The 20,949-nt window shown below is 59.2% G+C and overlaps 2 protein-coding genes across 2 annotated transcripts; one reads left to right on the top strand and one right to left on the bottom strand.

Moving 5' to 3' along the window:
* Positions 1–93: 93 nt before the first annotated feature.
* Positions 94–3,113, top strand: LOC134057580 (protein phosphatase 1 regulatory subunit 12C-like; the record flags this gene model as incomplete). Its single annotated transcript, XM_062514566.1, has 6 exons — positions 94–137; positions 695–758; positions 869–973; positions 1,711–1,761; positions 2,405–2,455; positions 2,551–3,113. Coding segments are annotated over 6 exons (402 nt in total), but the record flags the coding sequence as incomplete, so codon positions are not given.
* A 1,804-nt stretch (positions 3,114–4,917) lies between these two features.
* Positions 4,918–19,081, bottom strand: LENG8 (leukocyte receptor cluster member 8). Its single transcript, XM_062514565.1, is given in 17 exon segments — positions 4,918–5,080; positions 6,420–6,627; positions 7,066–7,195; positions 7,283–7,351; positions 9,094–9,195; positions 11,005–11,302; positions 12,061–12,192; positions 12,898–13,200; positions 15,558–15,755; positions 16,791–16,831; positions 16,961–17,103; positions 17,274–17,301; positions 17,303–17,511; positions 17,631–17,760; positions 18,159–18,275; positions 18,677–18,842; positions 18,949–19,081. Coding segments are annotated over 17 exon segments (2,466 nt in total). The 5' UTR covers positions 18,981–19,081; the 3' UTR covers positions 4,918–4,920.
* Positions 19,082–20,949: the final 1,868 nt, after the last annotated feature.

Here is a 20,949-nt window from a genome sequence, read left to right as displayed (position 1 = left end):
GTGAGGTGGGGGAGGGGTGATGGGGGGAGGGGGATCCCGAAACCGCCCCGGGACCCCCCCCAAAAAAAACTTCTGTGCCCCTCCCCCACCCAGGGCTCGGAGATCAACGGGCCCGAGGACGCCCCTCCCCCACCCAGGTACTGAGGGGCTCCTGGGGGGTTTGGGGGGGGGGGATTCTGGGGTCCTGGGGGGATTTTGGGATTCCTGGGGGTTATTTTGGGATTCCTGGGGGTTATTTTGGGGGACCGAGGTGATTTTGGGATTCCCTGGGGTTATTTTGGGATTCCTGGGGGTTATTTTGGGATTCCTGGGGGTTATTTTGGGGGTCCGAGGTGATTTTGGGGTTCCCGGGGGTTATTTTGGGATTCCTGGGGGTTATTTTGGGGGTCCGAGGTGATTTTGGGGTTCCCGGGGGTTATTTTGGGATTCCCGAGGGTTATTTTGGGGTTCCCGGGGGTTATTTTGGGATTCCTGGGGTTATTTTGGGGGTCCGAGGTGATTTTGGGGTTCCTGGGGGTTATTTTGGGATTCCCTGGGGTTATTTTGGGGGTCCGAGGTGATTTTGGGGTTCCCGGGGGTTATTTTGGGGTTCCCGGGGGTTATTTTGGGATTCCTGGGGGTTATTTTGGGGGTCCGAGGTGATTTTGGGGGTCCGAGGTGATTTTGGGGTCCTTCCTCCTCCCCTCCCCCACAGCCGCTGCCCCGCTCCCCCCAACGGCCTCCGCCCCCCCCCGGCCCCGCCCTTCGATTACCAAGAGGTGAGATTTGGGTTTTTTGGGGGTGTGTGGGGAGGGGGGAGGGGGGGATGGGAGGGGTCGTGTTCCCAAAATGCGGGGCCAGGTCTGGAATTGGCCCCGGGCGCCCTCAGCTCTTCCAGGAGCTCTGGGTGGAGAACGAGAGGATTCGGGAGCAGCTGCAGGAGGCGGAGCTGGCGCTGACCCAGAGCCGGCTGGAGCTCGAGAGGGTCACTCAGGTCAGGGGTCACCTGGGGTCACTGGGGTCACCTGGGGTCACCTGGGGTCACTGGGGTCACCTGGGTCACCTGGGGTCACTTCGGGTCACCTGGGGTCACCTGGGGTCACTGGGGTCACCTGGGGTCACTGGGGTCACCTGGGTCACCTGGGGTCACTGGGGTCACCTGGGGTCACTGGGGTCACCTGGGGTCACTTCGGGTCACCTGGGGTCACCTGGGGTCACTGGGGTCACCTGGGTCACCTGGGGTCACTGGGGTCACCTGGGGTCACTTCGGGTCACCTGGGGTCACTGGGGTCACCTGGGGTCACCTGGGGTCACTTCGGGTCACCTGGGGTCACCTGGGGTCACTGGGGTCACCTGGGGTCACTTTGGGTCACCTGGGGTCACTGGGGTCACCTGGGGTCACCTGGGGTCACTTCGGGTCACTTCGGGTTACCTGGGGTCACTGGGGTCACCTGGGGTCACTTCGGGTCACCTGGGGTCACTTTGGGTCACCTGGGGTCACCTGGGTCATCTGGGGTCCCTTCGGGTCACCTGGGGTCACTGGAGTCACCTGGGGTCACTGGGGTCACTTCGGGTCACCTGGGGTCACCTGGGGTCACTCATGGGTCACCTGGAGTCACTGGGGTCACCTCGGGTCACTGGGGTCACTTGAGTCACCTGGGGTCACTCAGGGGTCACTCAGGGGTCAGAGGGACCCCTCAGGACCCCCCATTTTTTGTTTTCCTTCCCCAGCGCCAGGAGCGCAGCGCGGAGCGTCCGGCCCGGCTGGAGCTGGAGAGATTCGTGAGTGACCCCCCCAAAAACAATAAAAACAAAAAAAAAAACCCCACAGGGACCCCCAAATTCCCACCGAGACCCTTCACAACTCCCTGCTTTCACCTCACATTTTCCCGCCATTTTCTCCCCTCACGTTTTCCCGCCATTTTCTCCCCTCACGTTTTCCCGCCATTTTCTCCCCTCACGTTTTCCCGCCATTTTCTCCCCTCACGTTTTCCCGCCATTTTCTCCCCTCACGTTTTCCTGCCATTTTCTCCCCTCACGTTTTCCCGCCATTTTCTCCCCTCACGTTTTCCCGCCTTTTTCTCCCCTCACGTTTTGCCCTTTTCTCCCATTGCGTTTCCCTTTTTTTCCTTCACGTTTTTTGCTATCTCCCCCCTCGCCTTTCCTGCCTTTTTCTCATTTTTTTCCCGTTCTTTTCCCTTCACGTTTCACCCCCATTTCCCCCTCACATTTCATTCCATTTTCCCCTCACCTTGGCCGCCATTTTCCCCTCCTTTTCCCTGCTCTTTTCCCCCTCACGTTTTCCCACCCTTCTCCCCTCATGTTTCTCACCATTTTCCGCTCACATTTCCCTTTTTTCCCTTCCCACTCTTCACCATTTTCTCCCAAAATCCTCCTTTTCCAATTCCCCCCCCCTGCCCCCCAGGAGCGCCGGGCGCTGGAGCTGAAGGCGGCTGAGCTGGAGGAGGAGCTGAAGGTGAATTTGGGAAACCCCCCCAATTCCTATCCCCAAATATTCGGGATCCTGAGGTGATTTCGGGGTGATTCCGGGGAATTTTGGACTCTCCCCAGGCTCTCTCGGACCTCCGGGCCGACAACCAGCGGCTCAAGGATGAGAACGCGGCGCTCATCAGGGTCATCAGCAAACTCTCCAAGTGACCCCCAAAAATCCATCCCCCAAAACCCACTCCCCAAAATCCACCCCCAAAATCCACCCCCCAAAAATCCGCCAAACCTCCCTCCATGCGGGGGCGGAGCCAAAGGAGTGGGTGGAGCCGATGTCACGTGGGGGTGTGGCCAGAGAATTGGGGAGGAGCCAAAATGGGGGCGGAGCCGATTTTGTTGCACTGAGGTTGAAGCTGCCAAATGGGTGTGGCCAAAGGGGGCGTGGTCTGTGAGCACCAGGTCCCGCCCCCAACCTCTCCCCGCATGCCAATCACACGCTGTTCATCCAATCAGACCGCGGGGGGGTGGGGGTCTCCTCGAAGCCCCGCCCATTCCACCGATTTTGCCCCACCCCCCCAAATATTTTTGTGAAAAATAATTAAGAGGAAAGTGATTAAAAAAAAAAGAAAAAATCGTGGGGGAGGGGTAATTATTTGGTGTAATTTTTTTATATAAATATATTGATCGAGCTCTGTAGGTACAAATTTCCCACCCCACCCCCTCCCCCACCCATCACTCTAACCCCATTTTTTTTTTTGTTTTTTTTTTCCTTTTATTCTGTCCAAAAAAAGGTTAAAAAAGTGAGAGAAAAGGGGAGGGGGGGGGCGGGGAGGGGGGGGTAAAAGGAAAGGGGGGAGGGGGCGACTTTTACCTGCAAAGAGACGTTGGGGGGGAGGGGGGGGGAGGGGAATGGGGGGAAGGGATTTGAGGTGGGGGGGGTGGGGATGGATGGGAAGGTGGAAATAAATTAAATACGAACCAAAAAAAGGGGAATTTGAGCAGCGCAAAGACCCAGGGGAGGAGGAGGAGAAGCGACGGCGGCGATGGCGGAGCCCCTCCCCCATCTCCTTCTTGGGGGGCGTTGGTTTTTTGATTTTTTTTTTTTGTTTTTTTTTTTTTGTTTTGTTTTGTTGTTTTTTTTTTTTTGTTGTTGTTGTTGTTGTTATTTTTTGGGGGGAGGGGGAGCCCCCGCCCTGCCCCCCCAAACGCCCCCACCCTCCCCCCCCACCCGAGTTTGGTGGTGAGGAATTGAGGATGAGGATGGGGGGGGGGAGGGGGGCTCCGTGGGTTGGGGGGCTCTGGGCTCGCTGTGGGGCGAGGGCGGCCGCGGCTTTTGGGGTCTCTTTGTGTCCTTCGTGGGTCTCTCCTTTCCCTCCTCCGTGGGGCGGGGGTCTCTCCGTGGGGCGGGGGGACGAGACCTCGGCAGCAGGAAGAAGAGAGAGAAACTGAGGCACGGTTAAAAAATTCGGGGGGGGGGGGGGGGGGGGGGTCGGGGGAGAATTGTGGGGAGCGGCTCTGTGCCCCCCACCACCCCCCCCCCGCCCCCATCCCCCAAACAGAGGCTTCTGCCCCACACGTTTGGAAATTCCGCCCCACAAATCCCACCCCCAAATTCCCCACCCCGAACCTGTCGGTGTTTGGGGCAGGTCCGGACCCCACGCCCCCGGATTTCCACCCCAAATCCTCCCTCTGTGGGGTGAAGGGAAGGTTATGGGGCGGATCCAGGCCCCACAGTTCGGATCCTCCACCCCAAATCCCCCCTCGTCGTGGTTATGGGGCGGATCCAGGCCCCACAGTTCGGATCCTCCACCCCTCATGGAGGGTCTGGGGCAGGTCCAGGCCCCACAGTTCAGGATCCTGGCCCCACGTTTCTCATCCCCCCCCCACCCCAAATCCTCCCCCGAGAGGGGAAGGGAAGGTTCTGGGGCGGACGCCACGGGGCAGCTCCAGGCCCCAAAGCCCCACGGAGTCCTGTGGGGGATCTGGGGCAGGGGCTGGAGGTACCAGGGGCTCGGTGTGGGGCAGGGAAGGTTCTGGGGGCAGATCCAGGCCCCACAACTCAGGATCCCCCACCCCATTTCCCCTTCTCTGTGGGGCAGGGGAGGTTCTGGGGGCAGCTCCAGGCCCCACGGAGGGCTCTGCGGGCTGGGGCAGGAGGTGCCGGGGGCTCGGTGTGGGTCAGATGTGGGGCAGCTCCGGGCCCCCAAAACCACACGAGGGCTCGGTGTGGGTCAGATGTGGGGCAGCTCCGGGCCCCCAGAGCCCCACGGGGGCTCGGTGTGGGTCAGATGTGGGGCAGCTCCGGGCCCCCAGAGCCCCACGGGGGCTCGGTGTGGGTCAGATGTGGGGCAGCTCCGGGCCCCCAGAGCCCCACGGGGGCTCGGTGTGGGTCAGATGTGGGGCAGCTCCGGGCCCCCAGAGCCCCACGGGGGCTCGGTGTGGGTCAGATGTGGGGCAGCTCCGGGCCCCCAGAGCCCCACGGGGGCTCGGTGTGGGTCAGATGTGGGGCAGGGCCGCCAGGCTCTGCCGGCAGTCGATGGCGCCGCGGTCGGGCCCGGTGAAGGTGAGGGGCAGCCCCCCCAGGAAGCGGCGGCGCTCGGGGGGCTCCAGCCCCATAAGTGGCCCCAGCTGGGCCGTCGGCAGCGCCGGGCGGTAGCTGGGGAGAGAAGGAGGTCAGGGGGGGGGGCCGGGGGCTCCCGGGGGGCGCCCGCGGCCCCCAAGGATCGGGCGTGACCCCGTCTGGGGGCTGGGCCCCGTGGAAAGGGGGCGTGACCCCATAGTGAGGGGCTCAGCCCCATTTTGGGGGGGTTTGAACCCGTTTTGGGGGCGTGACCCCATTGCGGGGGTCTCCCCCCATTTTGAGGGGCTCAGCCCCATTTTAGGGGTTTGACCCCCACTCTGGGGCTCAGCCCCATAGCAAGGGGTGTGACCCCATTTTGGGGCCGTGACCCCGTTTTGAAGGGCTCAGCCCCACTTGGGGGGGTCGGGCCCCATTTTGGGGGGTTTGACCCCGTTTTGGAGGCCCCAGCCCCATGATAAGGGGTTCAACCCCACAGAGAGGGACACGGTCCCGTGTTGGGGGGCTCAGCCCCACAGAGAGGAGTGTGACCCCATAACTGGGGCTCAGCCCCATAATTTGGGGTCCAGCAGGACCCACACCCCAATGTGGGGCACGAAAAAGGGGAGGGGGGGGGCCCTGCCCTTGCTCTGGGCACCCCCCCACGGGGCAGAATTTGGGGTTCCTGCACCCCATAGATGGGGAGAAATCGGGGTTCCCTCAGTCCATCCTATATGGACAAGGGGGATTCCCTCAGCCCATAAATGGAGAACAGGGCTTCCCCCATCCCAAATACCGACAAGGGGGATTCCCCCATCCCAAATATGGAAATGGGAATTCCCCCATCCCAAATATGGACAAGGGGGATTCCCCCACCCCAAATATGGACAAGGGGGATTCCCCCATCCCAAATATGGACAATGGAGATTCCCCCATCCCAAATATGGACAAGGGGGATTCCCCCATCCCAATTATGGACAATGGGGATTCCCCCATCCCAAATATGGACAATGGGGATTCCCCCATCCCAAATATGGACAATGGAGATGCTCACATCCCAAATATGGAAATGGGAATTCCCCCATCCCAAATATGGACAAGGGGGATTCCCCCATCCCAAATACGGAAATAGGAATTCCCTCAGTCCATATATGGACAATGGGGATTCCCCCATCCCAAATACGGAAATGGGGATTCCCCCATCCCAATTATGGACAATGGGGATTTCCCCCAGTCCCTATAGGGGCAGCGGGGCCTCCCCCACCCCACAACCCACCCCAACCGCAGGGATTTCCCCCCCCAACCCCCCAGGCAGGGCCCGAACCCCCCCCACCCCAACCCCACCCCCCCCCCCCCCCTTCCCCGGGACCCCCCGACTCACCCGGCCGGTCCCCCCCTCCCCGGGCCGTGCCCCCAGCGTCCCCCCGGCCCCACCTACGCCTTGAGGATGGCGCGCAGGGCCCGGCGCCGCTCGCGCTCGGCGAACAGGTCGATGAGACGCGGGGCCATGGCCGGGGCCGAGCCGTGCAGGCGGAAGAAGCGGCTGTAGAGCCCCAGGGCCCAGGCGGCCCTCAGGGCCAGGGCGTGGGACACCGAGGGGTCCGAGCGGAGACACGGCGGCAGCAGGGCCAGCTCTGTGGTCAGCTCTGGGGACGGACAGACGGACGGACAGGGGGTCAGCGGGGAAAGGGACAGAGATGGGGTCAGTGGGACAGACGGACGGACGGACAGACAGGGGTCAGCTCTGGGGACGGACAGAGGGACAGGGGTCAGCTCTGGGGACGGACAGACAGACAAGGGTCAGTGGGGACAGACAGACAGACAGACAGGGGTCAGTGGGACGGACAGACAGACAGACAGGGGCCAGCTCCGGGGACACAGGGAGAGCCTGGGGTCAGTTCTGGGCACTGCAGAGTTTGGGGTCCCCGGGGACAGCAGCAGCTCCAGCCTCACCGTCACTCCTGGCAAGCTCATTGAGAGCCCACCCCCCCCCCAAAAAAAAAAAAAAAAAAAAAATTTGGGGACCTCCCTGAACTTCCTGGGACCCCCTCCCCACCCCGGGAAGGTTTTGGGGCCCCGCAGACCTCCGGAGTTGTTGGTGAACATGCAGTAGAGGATGCGGTACGCCGTGAACTCGCCCACGCAGCCCGGCAGGTTCTCGCCGTAGAGCGCCTTCAGCTGCGTCTGGCACTGGTTGAACTCCTCGTGGTCACCCTGGGGGGGGGGCACGGGACACCCTCAGGGACCCCTCCCCAAATTCGGGATGTGCCCAAAGCCCCTCCTAGAGGAGCCCTGTCCCACCTTCTCCAGAGCGATGCGGGCGTGGGTCTCGTAAACCTCCACCGTGAACTCGGTGCGGACGCCCTGGACCTGATGGGGAGGGGGGGGGAAAGGAAATTTGGGGAGGGGTCCCAAATCTGGGGAGGGGGTCCTAAAGTATGGAGAGGGGGTCCTAAAATACAGCGGGGTCTGGGGATAAAGGGGGGAAAAGTTCAGGGGGTGACAGGTAAATCCTGGGGAGCCAATGGAGAAATTCAGGGGGAATAAAACCACCTGGGACCCCCCCCAAAACCACCTGGGACCCCCCCAAACCCACCTGGAATCCCTTAAAACCACCTGGGATCCCTTAAAACCACCTGGGACCCCCCCCAAAACCACCTGGGACCCCCCCAAACCCACCTGGGACCCCCTAAAACCACCTGGGACCCCCCCAAACCACCTGGGACCCCCCCAAAACCACCTGGGATCCCTTAAAACCACCTGGGACCCCCTAAAACCACCTGGGACCCCCCCAAACCACCTGGGATCCCTTAAAACCACCTGGGACCCCCCCAAAACCACCTGGGATCCCTTAAAACCACCTGGGATCCCCTAAAACCACCTGGGATCCACCCAAAACCACCTGGGACCCCCCCAAACCACCTGGGACCCCCTAAAACCACCTGGGATCCCTTAAAACCACCTGGGATCCCCTAAAACCACCTGGGACCCCCCCAAAACCACCTGGGATCCCTTAAAACCACCTGGGATCCCCCCAAAACCACCTGGGACCCCCCCAAACTCACCTGGGATCCCCCCAAACCCACCTGGGATCCCCCCAAAACCACCTGGGATCCCCCAAAACCACCTGGGACCCCCCCAAAACCACCTGGGATCCCTTAAAACCACCTGGGACCCCCCCAAAACCACCTGGGATCCCTTAAAACCACCTGGGATCCCCTAAAACCACCTGGGATCCACCCAAAACCACCTGGGACCCCCCCAAACCACCTGGGACCCCCTAAAACCACCTGGGATCCCTTAAAACCACCTGGGATCCCCTAAAACCACCTGGGACCCCCCCAAAACCACCTGGGATCCCTTAAAACCACCTGGGACCCCCCCAAAACCACCTGGAATCCCTTAAAACCACCTGGGATCCCCTAAAACCACCTGGGACCCCCTAAAACCACCTGGGACCCCCCCAAACCACCTGGGATCCCCCCAAACCCACCTGGGATCCCCTAAAACCACCTGGGATCCCTTAAAACCACCTGGGACCCCCTAAAACCACCTGGGACCCCCCCAAAACCACCTGGGATCCCTTAAAACCACCTGGGATCCCCCCAAAACCACCTGGGACCCCCCCAAACTCACCTGGGATCCCCCCAAACCCACCTGGGATCCCCCCAAAACCACCTGGGATCCCCCAAAACCACCTGGGACCCCCCCAAACCACCTGGGATCCCTTAAAACCACCTGGGACCCCCTAAAACCACCTGGGATCCCTTAAAACCACCTGGGACCCCCCCAAAACCACCTGGGATCCCTTAAAACCACCTGGGACCCCCTAAAACCACCTGGGATCCCCCAAAACCACCTGGGACCCCCCCAAAACCACCTGGGATCCCCCAAAACCACCTGGGATCCCTTAAAACCACCTGGGACCCCCCCAAAACCACCTGGGATCCACCCAAAACCACCTGGGATCCCTTAAAACCACCTGGGATCCCTTAAAACCACCTGGGACCCCCCCAAACCCACCTGGGATCCCCCCAAACCCACCTGCGACCACCCGAAATCCCCCCAAATCCCCCCCAAATCCCCGCAGCCCCTCCCCAGGTGCCCCTGACCGTCAGGTCCTGCCGCAGGGATTTCAGCTGCTCGCAGGCCCAGGCGTAGTCGCGGTGCTGGGTCCAGTGGGAGCGGACCAGGGCCAGAGCCTGCCGCAGCACCTGGGAGAAAAACCCCAAAGGAGCCCCAAAAATGGCAGCAGGGACCCCAAAAATGGGAGCAGGGACCCCAAAAATGGGAGCAGGGACCCCAAAAATGGGAGCAGGGACCCCAAAAATGGCAACAGGGAACCCAAAAATGGGAACAGGAACCCCAAAAATGGCAACAGGGACCCCAAAAATGGGAACAGGGAACCCAGGAATGGGAACAGGGACCCGAAAAATGGGAGCAGGGACCCCAAAAATGGGAACAGGGACCCTAAAAATGGGAGCAGGGAACCCAGGAATGGGAACAGGGACCCTAAAAATGGGAGCAGGGACCCTAAAAATGGGAGCAGGGACCCCAAAAATGGGAACAGGGACCCCAAAAATGGGAACAGGGACCCTAAAAATGGGAGCAGGGACCCCAAAAATGGGAACAGGGACCCTAAAAATGGGAACAGGGACCCCAAAAATGGGAACAGGGAGCCTAAAAATGGGAACAGGGAACCCAGGAATGGGAACAGGGAGCCCAAAAATGGGAGCAGGGACCCCAAAAATGGCAACAGGGACCCCAAAAATGGGAGCAGGGACCCCAAAAATGGGAGCAGGGAACCCAAATATGGGAACAGGGACCCTAAAAATGGCAACAGGGAACCCAAAAATGGGAGCAGGGACCCTAAAAATGGGAACAGGGAACCCAGGAATGGGAACAGGGACCCTAAAAATGGGAACAGGGAACCCAGGAATGGGAACAGGGACCCCAAAAATGGGAACAGGGAACCCAGGAATGGGAACAGGGAACCCAGGAATGGGAACAGGGACCCCAAAAATGGGAGCAGGGAACCCAGGAATGGGAACAGGGACCCCAAAAATGGGAACAGGGACCCCAAAAATGGGAACAGGGAACCCAGGAATGGGAACAGGGACCCCAAAAATGGGAACAGGGAACCCAGGAATGGGAACAGGGAACCCAGGAATGGGAACAGGGACCCCAAAAATGGGAGCAGGGAACCCAAAAATGGGAACAGGGACCCCAAAAATGGGAGCAGGGACCCCAAAAATGGGAGCAGGGACCCCAAAAATGGGAACAGGGACCCTAAAAATGGGAACAGGGAACCCAGGAATGGGAACAGGGACCCCAGGAATGGGAACAGGGAACCCAAAAATGGGAACAGGGAACCCAAAATGAACCCCAAAAATGGGAACAGGGACCCCAAAAATGGGAGCAGGGAACCCAGGAATGGGAACAGGGAACCCAAAAATGGGAACAGGGAACCCAAAAATGGGAGCAGGGACCCTAAAAATGGCAACAGGGAACCCAGGAATGGGAACAGGGACCCTAAAAATGGGAGCAGGGACCCCAAAATGGGAACAGGGACCCCAGAATGAACCCCAAAAATGGGAACAGGAACCCCAAATTTAACCCCAAATCTGGGGGGGACACAGAGGGTAATGGGGGGACAGTTTGGGGGGTTACCAGAGAGGATTTTGGGGCAAACTTTGGGGGTTTTGGGGTCACTCACCTGCACAAGAGTACAGGTGAGGATTTTGGGATTTTGGTGATGGATTTTTTGGGGTGTCTCAGGGAGGTTTTGGGGTGGATTTCAGTGTTTTTGGGATGGATTTTTGGGGTGTCTCAGGGAGGTTTCGGGGTGGATTTCGGTGTTTTTGGGATGGATTTTTTGGGGTGTTTCAGGGAGGTTTCGGGGTGGATTTCGGGGTGGATTTCGGTGTTTTTGGGATGGATTTTTTGGGGTGTCTCAGGGAGGTTTCGGGGTGGATTTCGGGGTGGATTTTGGGGTGCATTTCGGCGTTTTCGGGGTCACCCACCGGCACAGGCCTCACGGTGGCCGGGTCAGGAGCGCAGGTGAGCCTCAGGTACCTCTTGGTCACCTCCTGGCAGGTTCCCAAAATCTTGAGCTGGTCCCAGTCGAGGCCGTCGGGGGGGGAGGGGCCGGGCGCGGGGGGGGTGCCCGGGGGAGGGGGAGGGTTTTTGGGGGTTTTTTTGGGGTTCCCGGCCCCGCCCTGGAAGCGCTGGGCCCGGCGCTGGCGCCGCAGCTCCCGCTCGGGGTCCTCGGGGTCGGGGGGGGGACGGCGGCGGGGACGGCGGGGGGGACCCGGCTCGGGCCTGGGGAAATTGGGGGGAGAAATGGGGAAATTGGGGGGAGAACAAATGGGGAAATTGGGGGGAGAACAAATGGGGAAATTGGGGGGAGAAATGGGGAAATTGGGGAGAGAAATGGGGAAATTGGGGGGAGAAATGGGGAAATTGGGGGGAGAAATGGGGAAATTGGGGGGAGAACAAATGGGGAAATTGGGGGGAGAAATGGGGAAATTGGGGGGAGAAATGGGGAAATTGGGGGGAGAACAAATGGGGAAATTGGGGGGAGAAATGGGGAAATTGGGGAGAGAAATGGGGAAATTGGGGAGAGAAATGGGGAAATTGGGGGGAGAACAAATGGGGAAATTGGGGGGAGAAGAAATGGGGAAATTGGGGGGAGAACAAATGGGGAAATTGGGGGGAGAAATGGGGAAATTGGGGGGAGAAATGGGGAAATTGGGGGGAACAAATGGGGAAATTGGGGGGAGAAATGGGGAAATTGGGGAGAGAAATGGGGAAATTGGGGGGAACAAATGGGGAAATTGGGGGGAGAACAAATGGGGAAATTGGGGGGAGAAATGGGGAAATTGGGGGGAGATTTTAGTTAAAAATAAGGGAGAAATCACCCAGTCCCAGTCCAACCCAGTTCCTCCCAGTCCCCCCCCCCGGTCCATCCCAATCCCCTCCCAGTCTCCCCCAGTATCTCCCAGTCCAACCCAATCCCCACCCAGTTCCTCCCAATCCCCCCCAACTCCCCTCCCAGTCCCTCCCAGTGCTCCCAGTACCTCTTTCCTCGCTGGGCCCTGGCTCTCCCCCTCTCCATGGGTCCCCCCCGGCCCCGAGGTTTGGGGGGGCCCCCCCTGCGCCCCCCGGGCCGAGCCTCGGCCCCGGAGCCCGACGAGTCCGAGTCGGAGTCACTGTGGGGACAGGCGTGACTGGGGGGCACTGGGGGGGACTGGGAGGGGACTGGGGGTGACTGGGGGGGACTGGGAGGGGACTGGGAGGGGACTGGGGGTGACTGGGATGGACTGGGAGGGACCGGGAGGGACCGGGAGGGGATTGGGGGTGACTGGGATGGACTGGGAGGGACCGGGAGGGGACTGGGGGTGACTGGGATGGACTGGGAGGGACTGGGATGGACTGGGAGGGGATTGGGGGTGACTGGGATGGACTGGGAGGGACCGGGAGGGGATTGGAAGGACTGGGATGGACTGGGATGGGATTCTGGGGTGCCAGGGGTGGATTTTGGGGTGCCAGGGGCAGATTTTGGGGTGGATTTTGGGGTGGATTTTGGGGGTGCCAGGGGCAGATTTTGGGGTGGATTTTGGGGGTGCCAGGGGCAGATTTTGGGGTGGATTTTGGGGTGGATTTTGGGGTGGATTTTGGGGTGCCAGGGGCGGGTTTGGATGGGGATTTTTTTGGGGTGCATTTCGGGGTCTCAGGGAGCGTTTTGGGGCCCCACCTGCGCCGGCAGTGCCTCCCAGGTGAGCGCGAGGAGGAGCGGGACACAAGGAGGGTTTGGGGTGGATTTTGGGGTGGATTTTGGGGTGCCAGGGGCAGGTTTGGATGGGGATTTTTTTGGGGTGCATTTCGGGGTCTCAGGGAGCGTTTCGGGGCCCCACCTGCGCCGGCAGTGCCTCCCAGGTGAGCGCGAGGAGGAGCGGGAGCGGGAGCGGGAGCCGCTGGACGAGGAGCTGTTCTCCTTCATGAACACGTTGCGGTTCCCAAATTTGGTGGGGAACGCCCCTCCCCCGCCCCCCCCGCGGGAACGGGGACCCCCCCTCTGAGTCTGGGGGGGCCCCCCCGACCCCGCGGGGCGCTGGGGGGGATTTTGGGGGGGTCCTGGGGCTGGGGAGGGGCTGGGGCGGGGCGGGGGAAGCTCCCAGCGTTTCTTCTTGGGGCTGGAGGGACCCTCACGGCTCAGCCTGGGGAGAAATTGGGGTGAGATTGGGGGGGGTTAGGGGGAAATTTGGGGTGAGATTGGGGGGGTTGGGGGGGGTTAGGGGTGAGATTGGGGGGATTGGGGGAAATTGGGGTGAGATTGGGGGGATTGGGGGAAATTTGGGGTGAGATTGGGGGGGGTTAGGGGGAAATTGGGGTGAGATTGGGGGGGGTTAGGGGGAAATTTGGGGTGAGATTGGGGGGGGTTAGGGGGAAATTTGGGGTGAGATTGGGGGGGGTTAGGGGGAAATTTGGGGTGAGATTGGGGGAATTTGGGGGAAATTTGGGGTGAGATTGGGGGGGTTAGGGGGAAATTTGGGGTGAGATTGGGGGGATTTGGGGTGAGACTTGGGGTTTGGGGGAAATTTGGGGGGAGATTGAGTGAAATTTGGGGTGAGATTGGGTGAAATTTGAGGGAAATTTGGGGTGAGATTGGGTGAAATTTGGGGTGAGATTGGGTGAAATTTGAGGCGTTTGGGGAGAAGTTTGGGGGATTTTCGGGGCAATCCTTGGCAGATTTTCCCGGGGATTTTCGGGGTGATTTTGGGGGATTTTGGGGATGATTCTGGATGGATATTTTAGGGAATTTGGGGACGATCCTGGGTGGATTTTCCCATGGATTTTTTGGGGTGTTTTTGGGGGATTTTTGGGGCGATTCTGGATGGATTTTCTCAGGGATTTTCAGTGGATTTCCCCGTGGATTTTCAAGGTGATTTTGAGTGGATTTTCCTGGGGATTTTGGGGGATTTTCGGGACGATTCTGCGCAGGTTTCCCCGTGGATTTTCAAGGTGATTTTGGGGGATTTTCGGGACGATTCTGGGCTGATTTCCCCGTGGGTTTTAGAGGTGATTTTGGGGGATTTTAGGGACGACTCTGGGCTGGTTTCCCAAGGTGATTTTGGGGGATTTTCGGGACGATTCTGGACAGGTTTCCCCATGGATTTTCAAGGTGATTTTGGGGGATTTTCGGGACAATTCTGGGCAGGTTTCCCCATGGATTTTCAAGGTGATTTTGGGGGATTTTCGGGACGACTCTGGGCTGATTTCCCCGTGGGTTTTCGAGGTGATTTTGGGGGATTTTAGGGACGATTCTGGGCTGATTTCCCTGTGGGTTTTAGAGGTGATTTTGGGGGATTTTCGGGACGACTCTGGGCTGGTTTCCCAAGGTGATTTTGGGGGATTTTCGGGACGATTCTGGGCTGATTTCCCAAGGTGATTTTGGGGGATTTTCGGGACGACTCTGGGCTGGTTTCCCAAGGTGATTTTGGGGGATTTTCGGGATGATTCTGGACAGGTTTCCCCATGGATTTTCAAGGTGATTTTGGGGGATTTTCGGGACGATTCTGGGCTGATTTCCCTGTGGGTTTTCGAGGTGATTTTGGGGGATTTTCGGGACGACTCTGGGCTGATTTCCCCGTGGATTTTAGAAGTGATTTTGGGGGATTTTCAGGACGACTCTGGGCTGGTTTCCCAAGGTGATTTTGGGGGATTTTCGGGACAATTCTGGACAGGTTTCCCCATGGATTTTCAAGGTGATTTTGGGGGATTTTCGGGACGATTCTGGGCTGATTTCCCAAGGTGATTTTGGGGGATTTTCAGGATGACTCTGGGCTGGTTTCCCAAGGTGATTTTGGGGGATTTTCGGGACGACTCTGGGCTGATTTCCCAAGGTGATTTTGGGGGATTTTCGGGACGATTCTGGGCTGATTTCCCAAGGTGATTTTGGGGGATTTTCGGGACGATTCTGGGCTGATTTCCCAAGGTGATTTTGGGGGATTTTCGGGACGACTCTGGACAGGTTTCCCCATGGATTTTCAAGGTGATTTTGGGGGATTTTCAGGATGACTCTGGGCTGGTTTCCCAAGGTGATTTTGGGGGATTTTCGGGACGATTCCGGGCTGGTTTCCCCATGGATTTTCAAGGTGATTTTGGGGGATTTTCGGGACGATTCTGGGCTGATTTCCCAAGGTGATTTTGGGGGATTTTCAGGATGACTCTGGGCTGGTTTCCCAAGGTGATTTTGGGGGATTTTCGGGACGACTCTGGGCTGGTTTCCCAAGGTGATTTTGGGGGATTTTCGGGACGATTCCGGGCTGGTTTCCCCATGGATTTTCAAGGTGATTTTGGGGGATTTTCGGGACGATTCTGGGCTGATTTCCCAAGGTGATTTTGGGGGATTTTCGGGATGATTCTGGGCTGATTTCCCATGGGTTTTCAAGGTGATTTTGGGGGATTTTCGGGACGATTCCGGGCTGATTTCCCCGTGAATTTTCGAGGTGATTTTGGGGATTCCCGGGTCCACCCGCGCCGTTTCCTCGGGGCTCCCCAGGGTCTCACCCACCCGGGCAGGGGCTCCCTGCTCCAGTCGATGGTGAAGGCGGAGCCGTCCTGCAGCCGTGCCTGCAGCAGCTCCTTGAGCAGTTTCTCCGTGCGGTCCTTGTCCTCCTCGGACTCGCAGGCCGTGAAGCAGCGCTGCACGTACGCCTTCATCTCGGGGGGCCAGTCCTCGGGCTTGCCCCTGGGGGGGCCCCGGGGGTCCCTGGGGGGGAGCAGGGGTGGGTTTGGGTCGGGGGGGGGGGGTTGAGCCCCATAAATGGGTGTGCTGTGGGTGGGGTTTTGGGGAGGCCCTTTTGGGTCCCTGAGGGGTTTTGGGAACACTTTTTAGGTCCTTGAGGGGTTTTATGAGGTCGCAGGGAGGCTTTGGTGTCCCTTTCAAGGTCCCTGAGGGGGTCTTTGAGACACTTTTGGGGTCCCTGAGGGCTTTTGAGGGCATTTTTTGGGTCCCTGAGGAGTTTTAGGGGGGCTTTGTGGTCCCTTTTGGGTCCCTGAGGGGGCAGGGTTGTGTCTGGGGGGGTTTCTCACATTGGGAGTTTTGGGGGGCTGTGGGGGCATTTTTGGAGTCCTTGAGAGGTTTTGGGGGCCCAGTTGGGGGTCCCCGAGGGGTTTTTGGGGGGTCTCAGAGAGATTTTTGGGGAATTTTTGGGGATCGTTGATGATTTTAGGGGTCCCAAAGAGATTTTAGGGATCATTTGGTTATTTTGGGAGGTTCCAGAGGGATTCTTTTAGGGATCGTTTGATAAATTTTGGGATCATTTGGTGATTTTGGGGATAATTTGATAATTTTTGGAGGTCCTAAAGTAACTTGAAGGATCATTTGATGATTTCTGGGGGAGGTCACAAACAGATTTTTGGGGGATTTTTTGGGATCGTGCGATGACTGTTAGGGATCCCAGAGGGATTTTGGGGATCACTTGCTGATTTTGGGGATCCCAGAGGGATTTTGGGGATCACTTGCTGATTTTTGGGATCCAGAGGGATTCTGAGGATCACTTGCTGATTTTTGGGGATCCCAGAGGGATTTTGGGGATCACTTGCTGATTTTTGGGGATCCAGAGGGATTCTGGGGATCACTTGCTGATTTTTGGGGGTCCCAGAGGGATTTTGGGGATCACTTGCTGATTTTTGGGATCCCAGAGGGATTCTGAGGATCACTTGCTGATTTTTGGGGGTCCCAGAGGGATTTTGGGGATCACTTGCTGATTTTTGGGGATCCCAGAGGGATTCTGGGGATCACTTGCTGATTTTTTTTTGTCTCCCTTTGAGATTCCCAAATTCCTGGGGGGGTCCCCAGACGATTTTGGGGGTGCCCAGACCCTCCCCAACCCCAAACCGAGCCCTCCCCGACTCTCCCCCCAGGTGAATTTTTTTTTTTGGGGGGGGTTTCCCCCAGATTTTGGGACTCACCCGTGCCCCCCGTGGAGTTTTTCGGGGCCGGGGGGGCTCCCGAAGGCGCCGCCCCCCCGGGGCTGCTCCCCAAAGGCCGGGGGGGGGCAGCACGAAGGGACGCTTGGGCAGCTGGAACTTGAGACCCCCCGAACCTGGAGCCTCTGGGGGAAACGGGGGTCAGGGGGGAGCTGGGAGGGGTTGGGGGGATTTGGGGGGAGTTTGGGAGGGGTTTGGGGATGATTTGGGGGGATTTTCAGGATAATTTTGGGCAGGAACTGGGGGATGATTTGGTGGGATCTCCCCCCCTCCCCCAAACCCGGGGGTCTCTTACGCTTCATGCGGCTCCAGAGCTGCCCCCCCCCCCTTCTTGCCCTTCGGGGGGGGCCCCTCGCTGTAGTGGGGGGAGGGGTAGGGGGTGGAGGCCCCCGGGGGGTTCCCTGTGCCCCCCCCCGCCCCCCCCGCACCCCCAGACCCCCCAGAGAGTGGGGAGGGGGCTGGGGGGGAGCGGCTGGGGGGGGCTGGGGGGTCCCAAATGGCGACGCCTCGTCCAGGCCGGGCACCGGGGGCTGCTGTGGGGGGGAGGGGAGGGGGTCAGGGAGGGGTCCTGGAGACAGGGACACCCCCCCCTCCCCCTCCCCACAAATCCCAAATTCCCCAACCTGAGCCCCCCCTGCCCCCCCCACCTTACCTGGCCCAGGCCACTCTGCTGCTGGGGGGGGGGCGGGGGGCTGCTGCTGGGGGGGGGTGGGGGCGTAGGAGCCCCCTCCCCCCGCGGCGTAGGGGGCGGTGGGGGCCCCATAGCTGGGGTACACCCCCTGCTGCACGAGAGAGACCCCCCCAGATTAATGGTACAGCCCAGAGACCCCCTCCAGATTAATGGTACAGCCCAGAGAGTCCCCCCCCCATTAATTTAATGGTACAAACCACATAACCCAGCCAGATTAATGGTACAGCCCAGAGACCTCCCCTTAAACTAATGGTACTACCCAGAGACACCCCCCAAACTAATGGTACAGCCCAGGCACCCCCTTAAACGAATGGTATGGCCCAAAAGCCCCCCTTTAATTACTGGCACAACCCAGAGACCCCTCCTCTCAAGTTTATGGTACAACCCAAATACCCCCCCCCCCCCCAAAATTAATGGTAAAGGCCAAAGATCCCCCCCCAGCCCCATTTCTGGGTGCCCCCAGCCCCATTTCTGGGTGCCCCCCCTCACCACAGGGTAGTAGTATCCGTAGGGGTAGTAGCCCCCCCCGTAGGGCTGGTACCACTGGTAGTACTGGGGGGGCTGCGCCTGCTGCAGAGAGGGGTCCCCCTGAGCGGGGGGGGCGTACTGGGGAGAGGGGAGAGGGACCACGGTGAGAGACCACCCCCCCCAAAAAAAATAGGGGGGGGACCTTTCCCCAGGAATGGGGAACACAAAAAAAACCCCAGAGATAGATGCTAAAGAAACCTCACAGAAACACCCCCCCCCCCCAAAAAAAAGACATCCCCCCTCAAAGCAGAAAGGAACCCCCCGAAACACAGAGACCCTCCCCATATTCCCCCCAAAACACAGAGAACCCCAAAAAAACCACACAGGGACATCCCCGCTCCCCTCAAATCCCCATAAAAACAGAGACCAGCCCAGAACCCCCAAAAACCACAGAAAACCTCACAAAGACCCCCCCCCTCCCCCCCTCCCAAAACCCTGTGGGACACCCAAACCCCCCCTCCCCGACTGCCCCCTCTCACCTGCGCGCCGCCGCCCGCCCCCCCCGCTCCCTTGGCTCCCCCGGCCGCGGCTTTACTGATGCTGGCCAGGGCCTGCCGGGCCTTCTCCCACTCGGGGTTCTCTGGGGGCGCCGGCGGCTCCTCCCGCGCGGGGCCGGCACCGGGACCGAGCGCGAACGGGGCGGCCCTGAGGGAGTAACGGAACCGGACAGGGGAGTAAGGGGGGGATCGGAAAAACCACCCCGGCTCGGAGACCCACACACCGCCCCCGCCCGCTCGGCTGCCCCTCTCACCACTCGCGCTGGTCGCCCAGGTTGGTGGCCATGGCGGGGCGGCCCCAGAGCCCCGCTCGGGGCCGCCGCGGATCGCGACAGGCGCGACAAGCGCGACCGGGCCAAGATGGCGGCGCCGCCCTCGCGCTCCTTCCCTCACGGAACCGCTTCCGGTTGGCGCCGCCGCGCGGCCAATGGGAGCGTGAGCCGGGGCAACGGCAGCCGCGAGGGGACAAAATAACGGACGAGCGCGAGAGACGGGGAGGACGGCGGCCGCGAGAGGACAAACTACGTGAGATGCGCGAACGGGAGCTTATTTGGAGGGGGTCCCAAGGAGGGAATTGGGGAAGTTTTGGGGGTCCCGTGGGAAGAATCGGGGGAGGCTCCCCCAACCCTGGGGGTTCTCCAGATCCCCCCAGAATTTCCCCCAAATTCCCCCCCCAGGGCAGCAGCAGCAGCTGGGGACCCCAAAATCGAGGAGGTTGTTCCCCAAAATCGGGTCTGAATCTCCAAAATTGGGCGGTTTTGATCCCTAAAATTGGGGGTGTTTTATCCCTAAAACTGGGAGGCTTAATTCCCAAAACTGGGGGATTTGACCCTCAAACTTGGCATTTTTCTATTTCTAAGATCAGGACCTTTTACCCCCCAAAATTAGGATACTTTAATCCCCGAAATTAGCTTTTTTTTTTTTTTTTTTTTTTTTTTTTTTAATCCCTAAAATCAAGAGCTTTTATCGCCAAAAATTGGCGTTTTAAAATCCCTGAGACCAGGAGAATTTATTCACAAAAATCACGAGATTAAATCCCCAAAACCGGGTAATTTAATCCTTCGAAACCGAGTTATCCTATCCCCAAAATCACCATTTTTAAACCCCCCCCAAACCCAGAACTTTTCACCCCAAAACCAACACCTCCCTCACCCCCCTCTAAGTATATAGATAAATAAATAAATAATAAATAAATAAATAACACAAAACCGCCAAAACCTGGAAAAATCATTTAATTAGGGCTTGGGGGAGGAGGGGGGGGGGAGGGGTCAGGGGGGATTCCCCACCCCCCCCATTTTTTTTTTTTTGGGGGGGGGTAATTTCCCCTTTTTTCCTCCAATACGAAACAGGGTGGGGGGAGGGGGGAGGCATTTTTTGGGGGGGGGGGCGAAAGGTGGGGAGGGGCTACAACGATAAACCAGCACTGGAGGGGGGAGGGGAGAGGGGAGGAAAAAAAAAAAAATAAAACAACAACAAAAAAAAATTAAAAAAAAAAAAACGGGGGTTGGGGGGGGGGGAAACGGGAAAATTTGGGCACGCAACCCAACCCCCCCCACCCCCCTCTCCTCCAAAGGGGGGTGGGGGAGGGGCGGTGGCCACCGGGAGCCCCTCGGGGGCTACCAGAAGTCGCGGCGGTGATAGGAGTCGGGGTCGCAGAACTTGGTGACCACCACGCGGTTGGCGAACTTGCGGCCGGTCAGGCCCTGCATGGCCTTCTGGCAGTCGAACACCGACGTGAACTCCACAAAAATCTGTGGGGTTTGGGGAAATTTGGGGTCATTCGTGGGGTTTTGGGGGATTTTTGGTCACTGGAAGGCCCAGGCCCTGCACGGCCTTCAGGCAGTGGAACACCGACATGAACTCCATGAAAATCTGTGGGGGATTTTTGGGGAAATTCGGGTGGGTTGGGGGATTTTGGGGTCATTTGTGGGATTTTTGGGGAGATTCGGGTATTTTTGGGGAACTTTTGGGGATTTTTGGGGGATTTTTGGTCACTGGAAGGCCCAGGCCCTGCACGGCCTTCAGGCAGTGGAACACCGACATGAACTCCACGAAAATCTGTGGGGGATTTTTGGGGAAATTCGGGTGGGTTGGGGGATTTTGGGGTCATTTGTGGGATTTTTGGGGAGATTCGGGTATTTTTGGGGATTTTTGGGGGGATTTTTTGGGGGATTTTAGGTCACTGGAAGGCCCAGGCCCTGCACGGCCTTCAGGCAGTCAAACACCGACATGAACTCCACGAAAATCTGTGGGGG

Source organism: Cinclus cinclus, unplaced genomic scaffold, assembly GCF_963662255.1.
Source record: "Cinclus cinclus unplaced genomic scaffold, bCinCin1.1 SCAFFOLD_310, whole genome shotgun sequence".
NCBI lineage: Eukaryota > Metazoa > Chordata > Aves > Passeriformes > Cinclidae > Cinclus > Cinclus cinclus.
The sequence above is the reverse complement of the archived record's forward strand: the minus strand, read 5'-3'. Positions and strand labels throughout refer to the sequence as shown.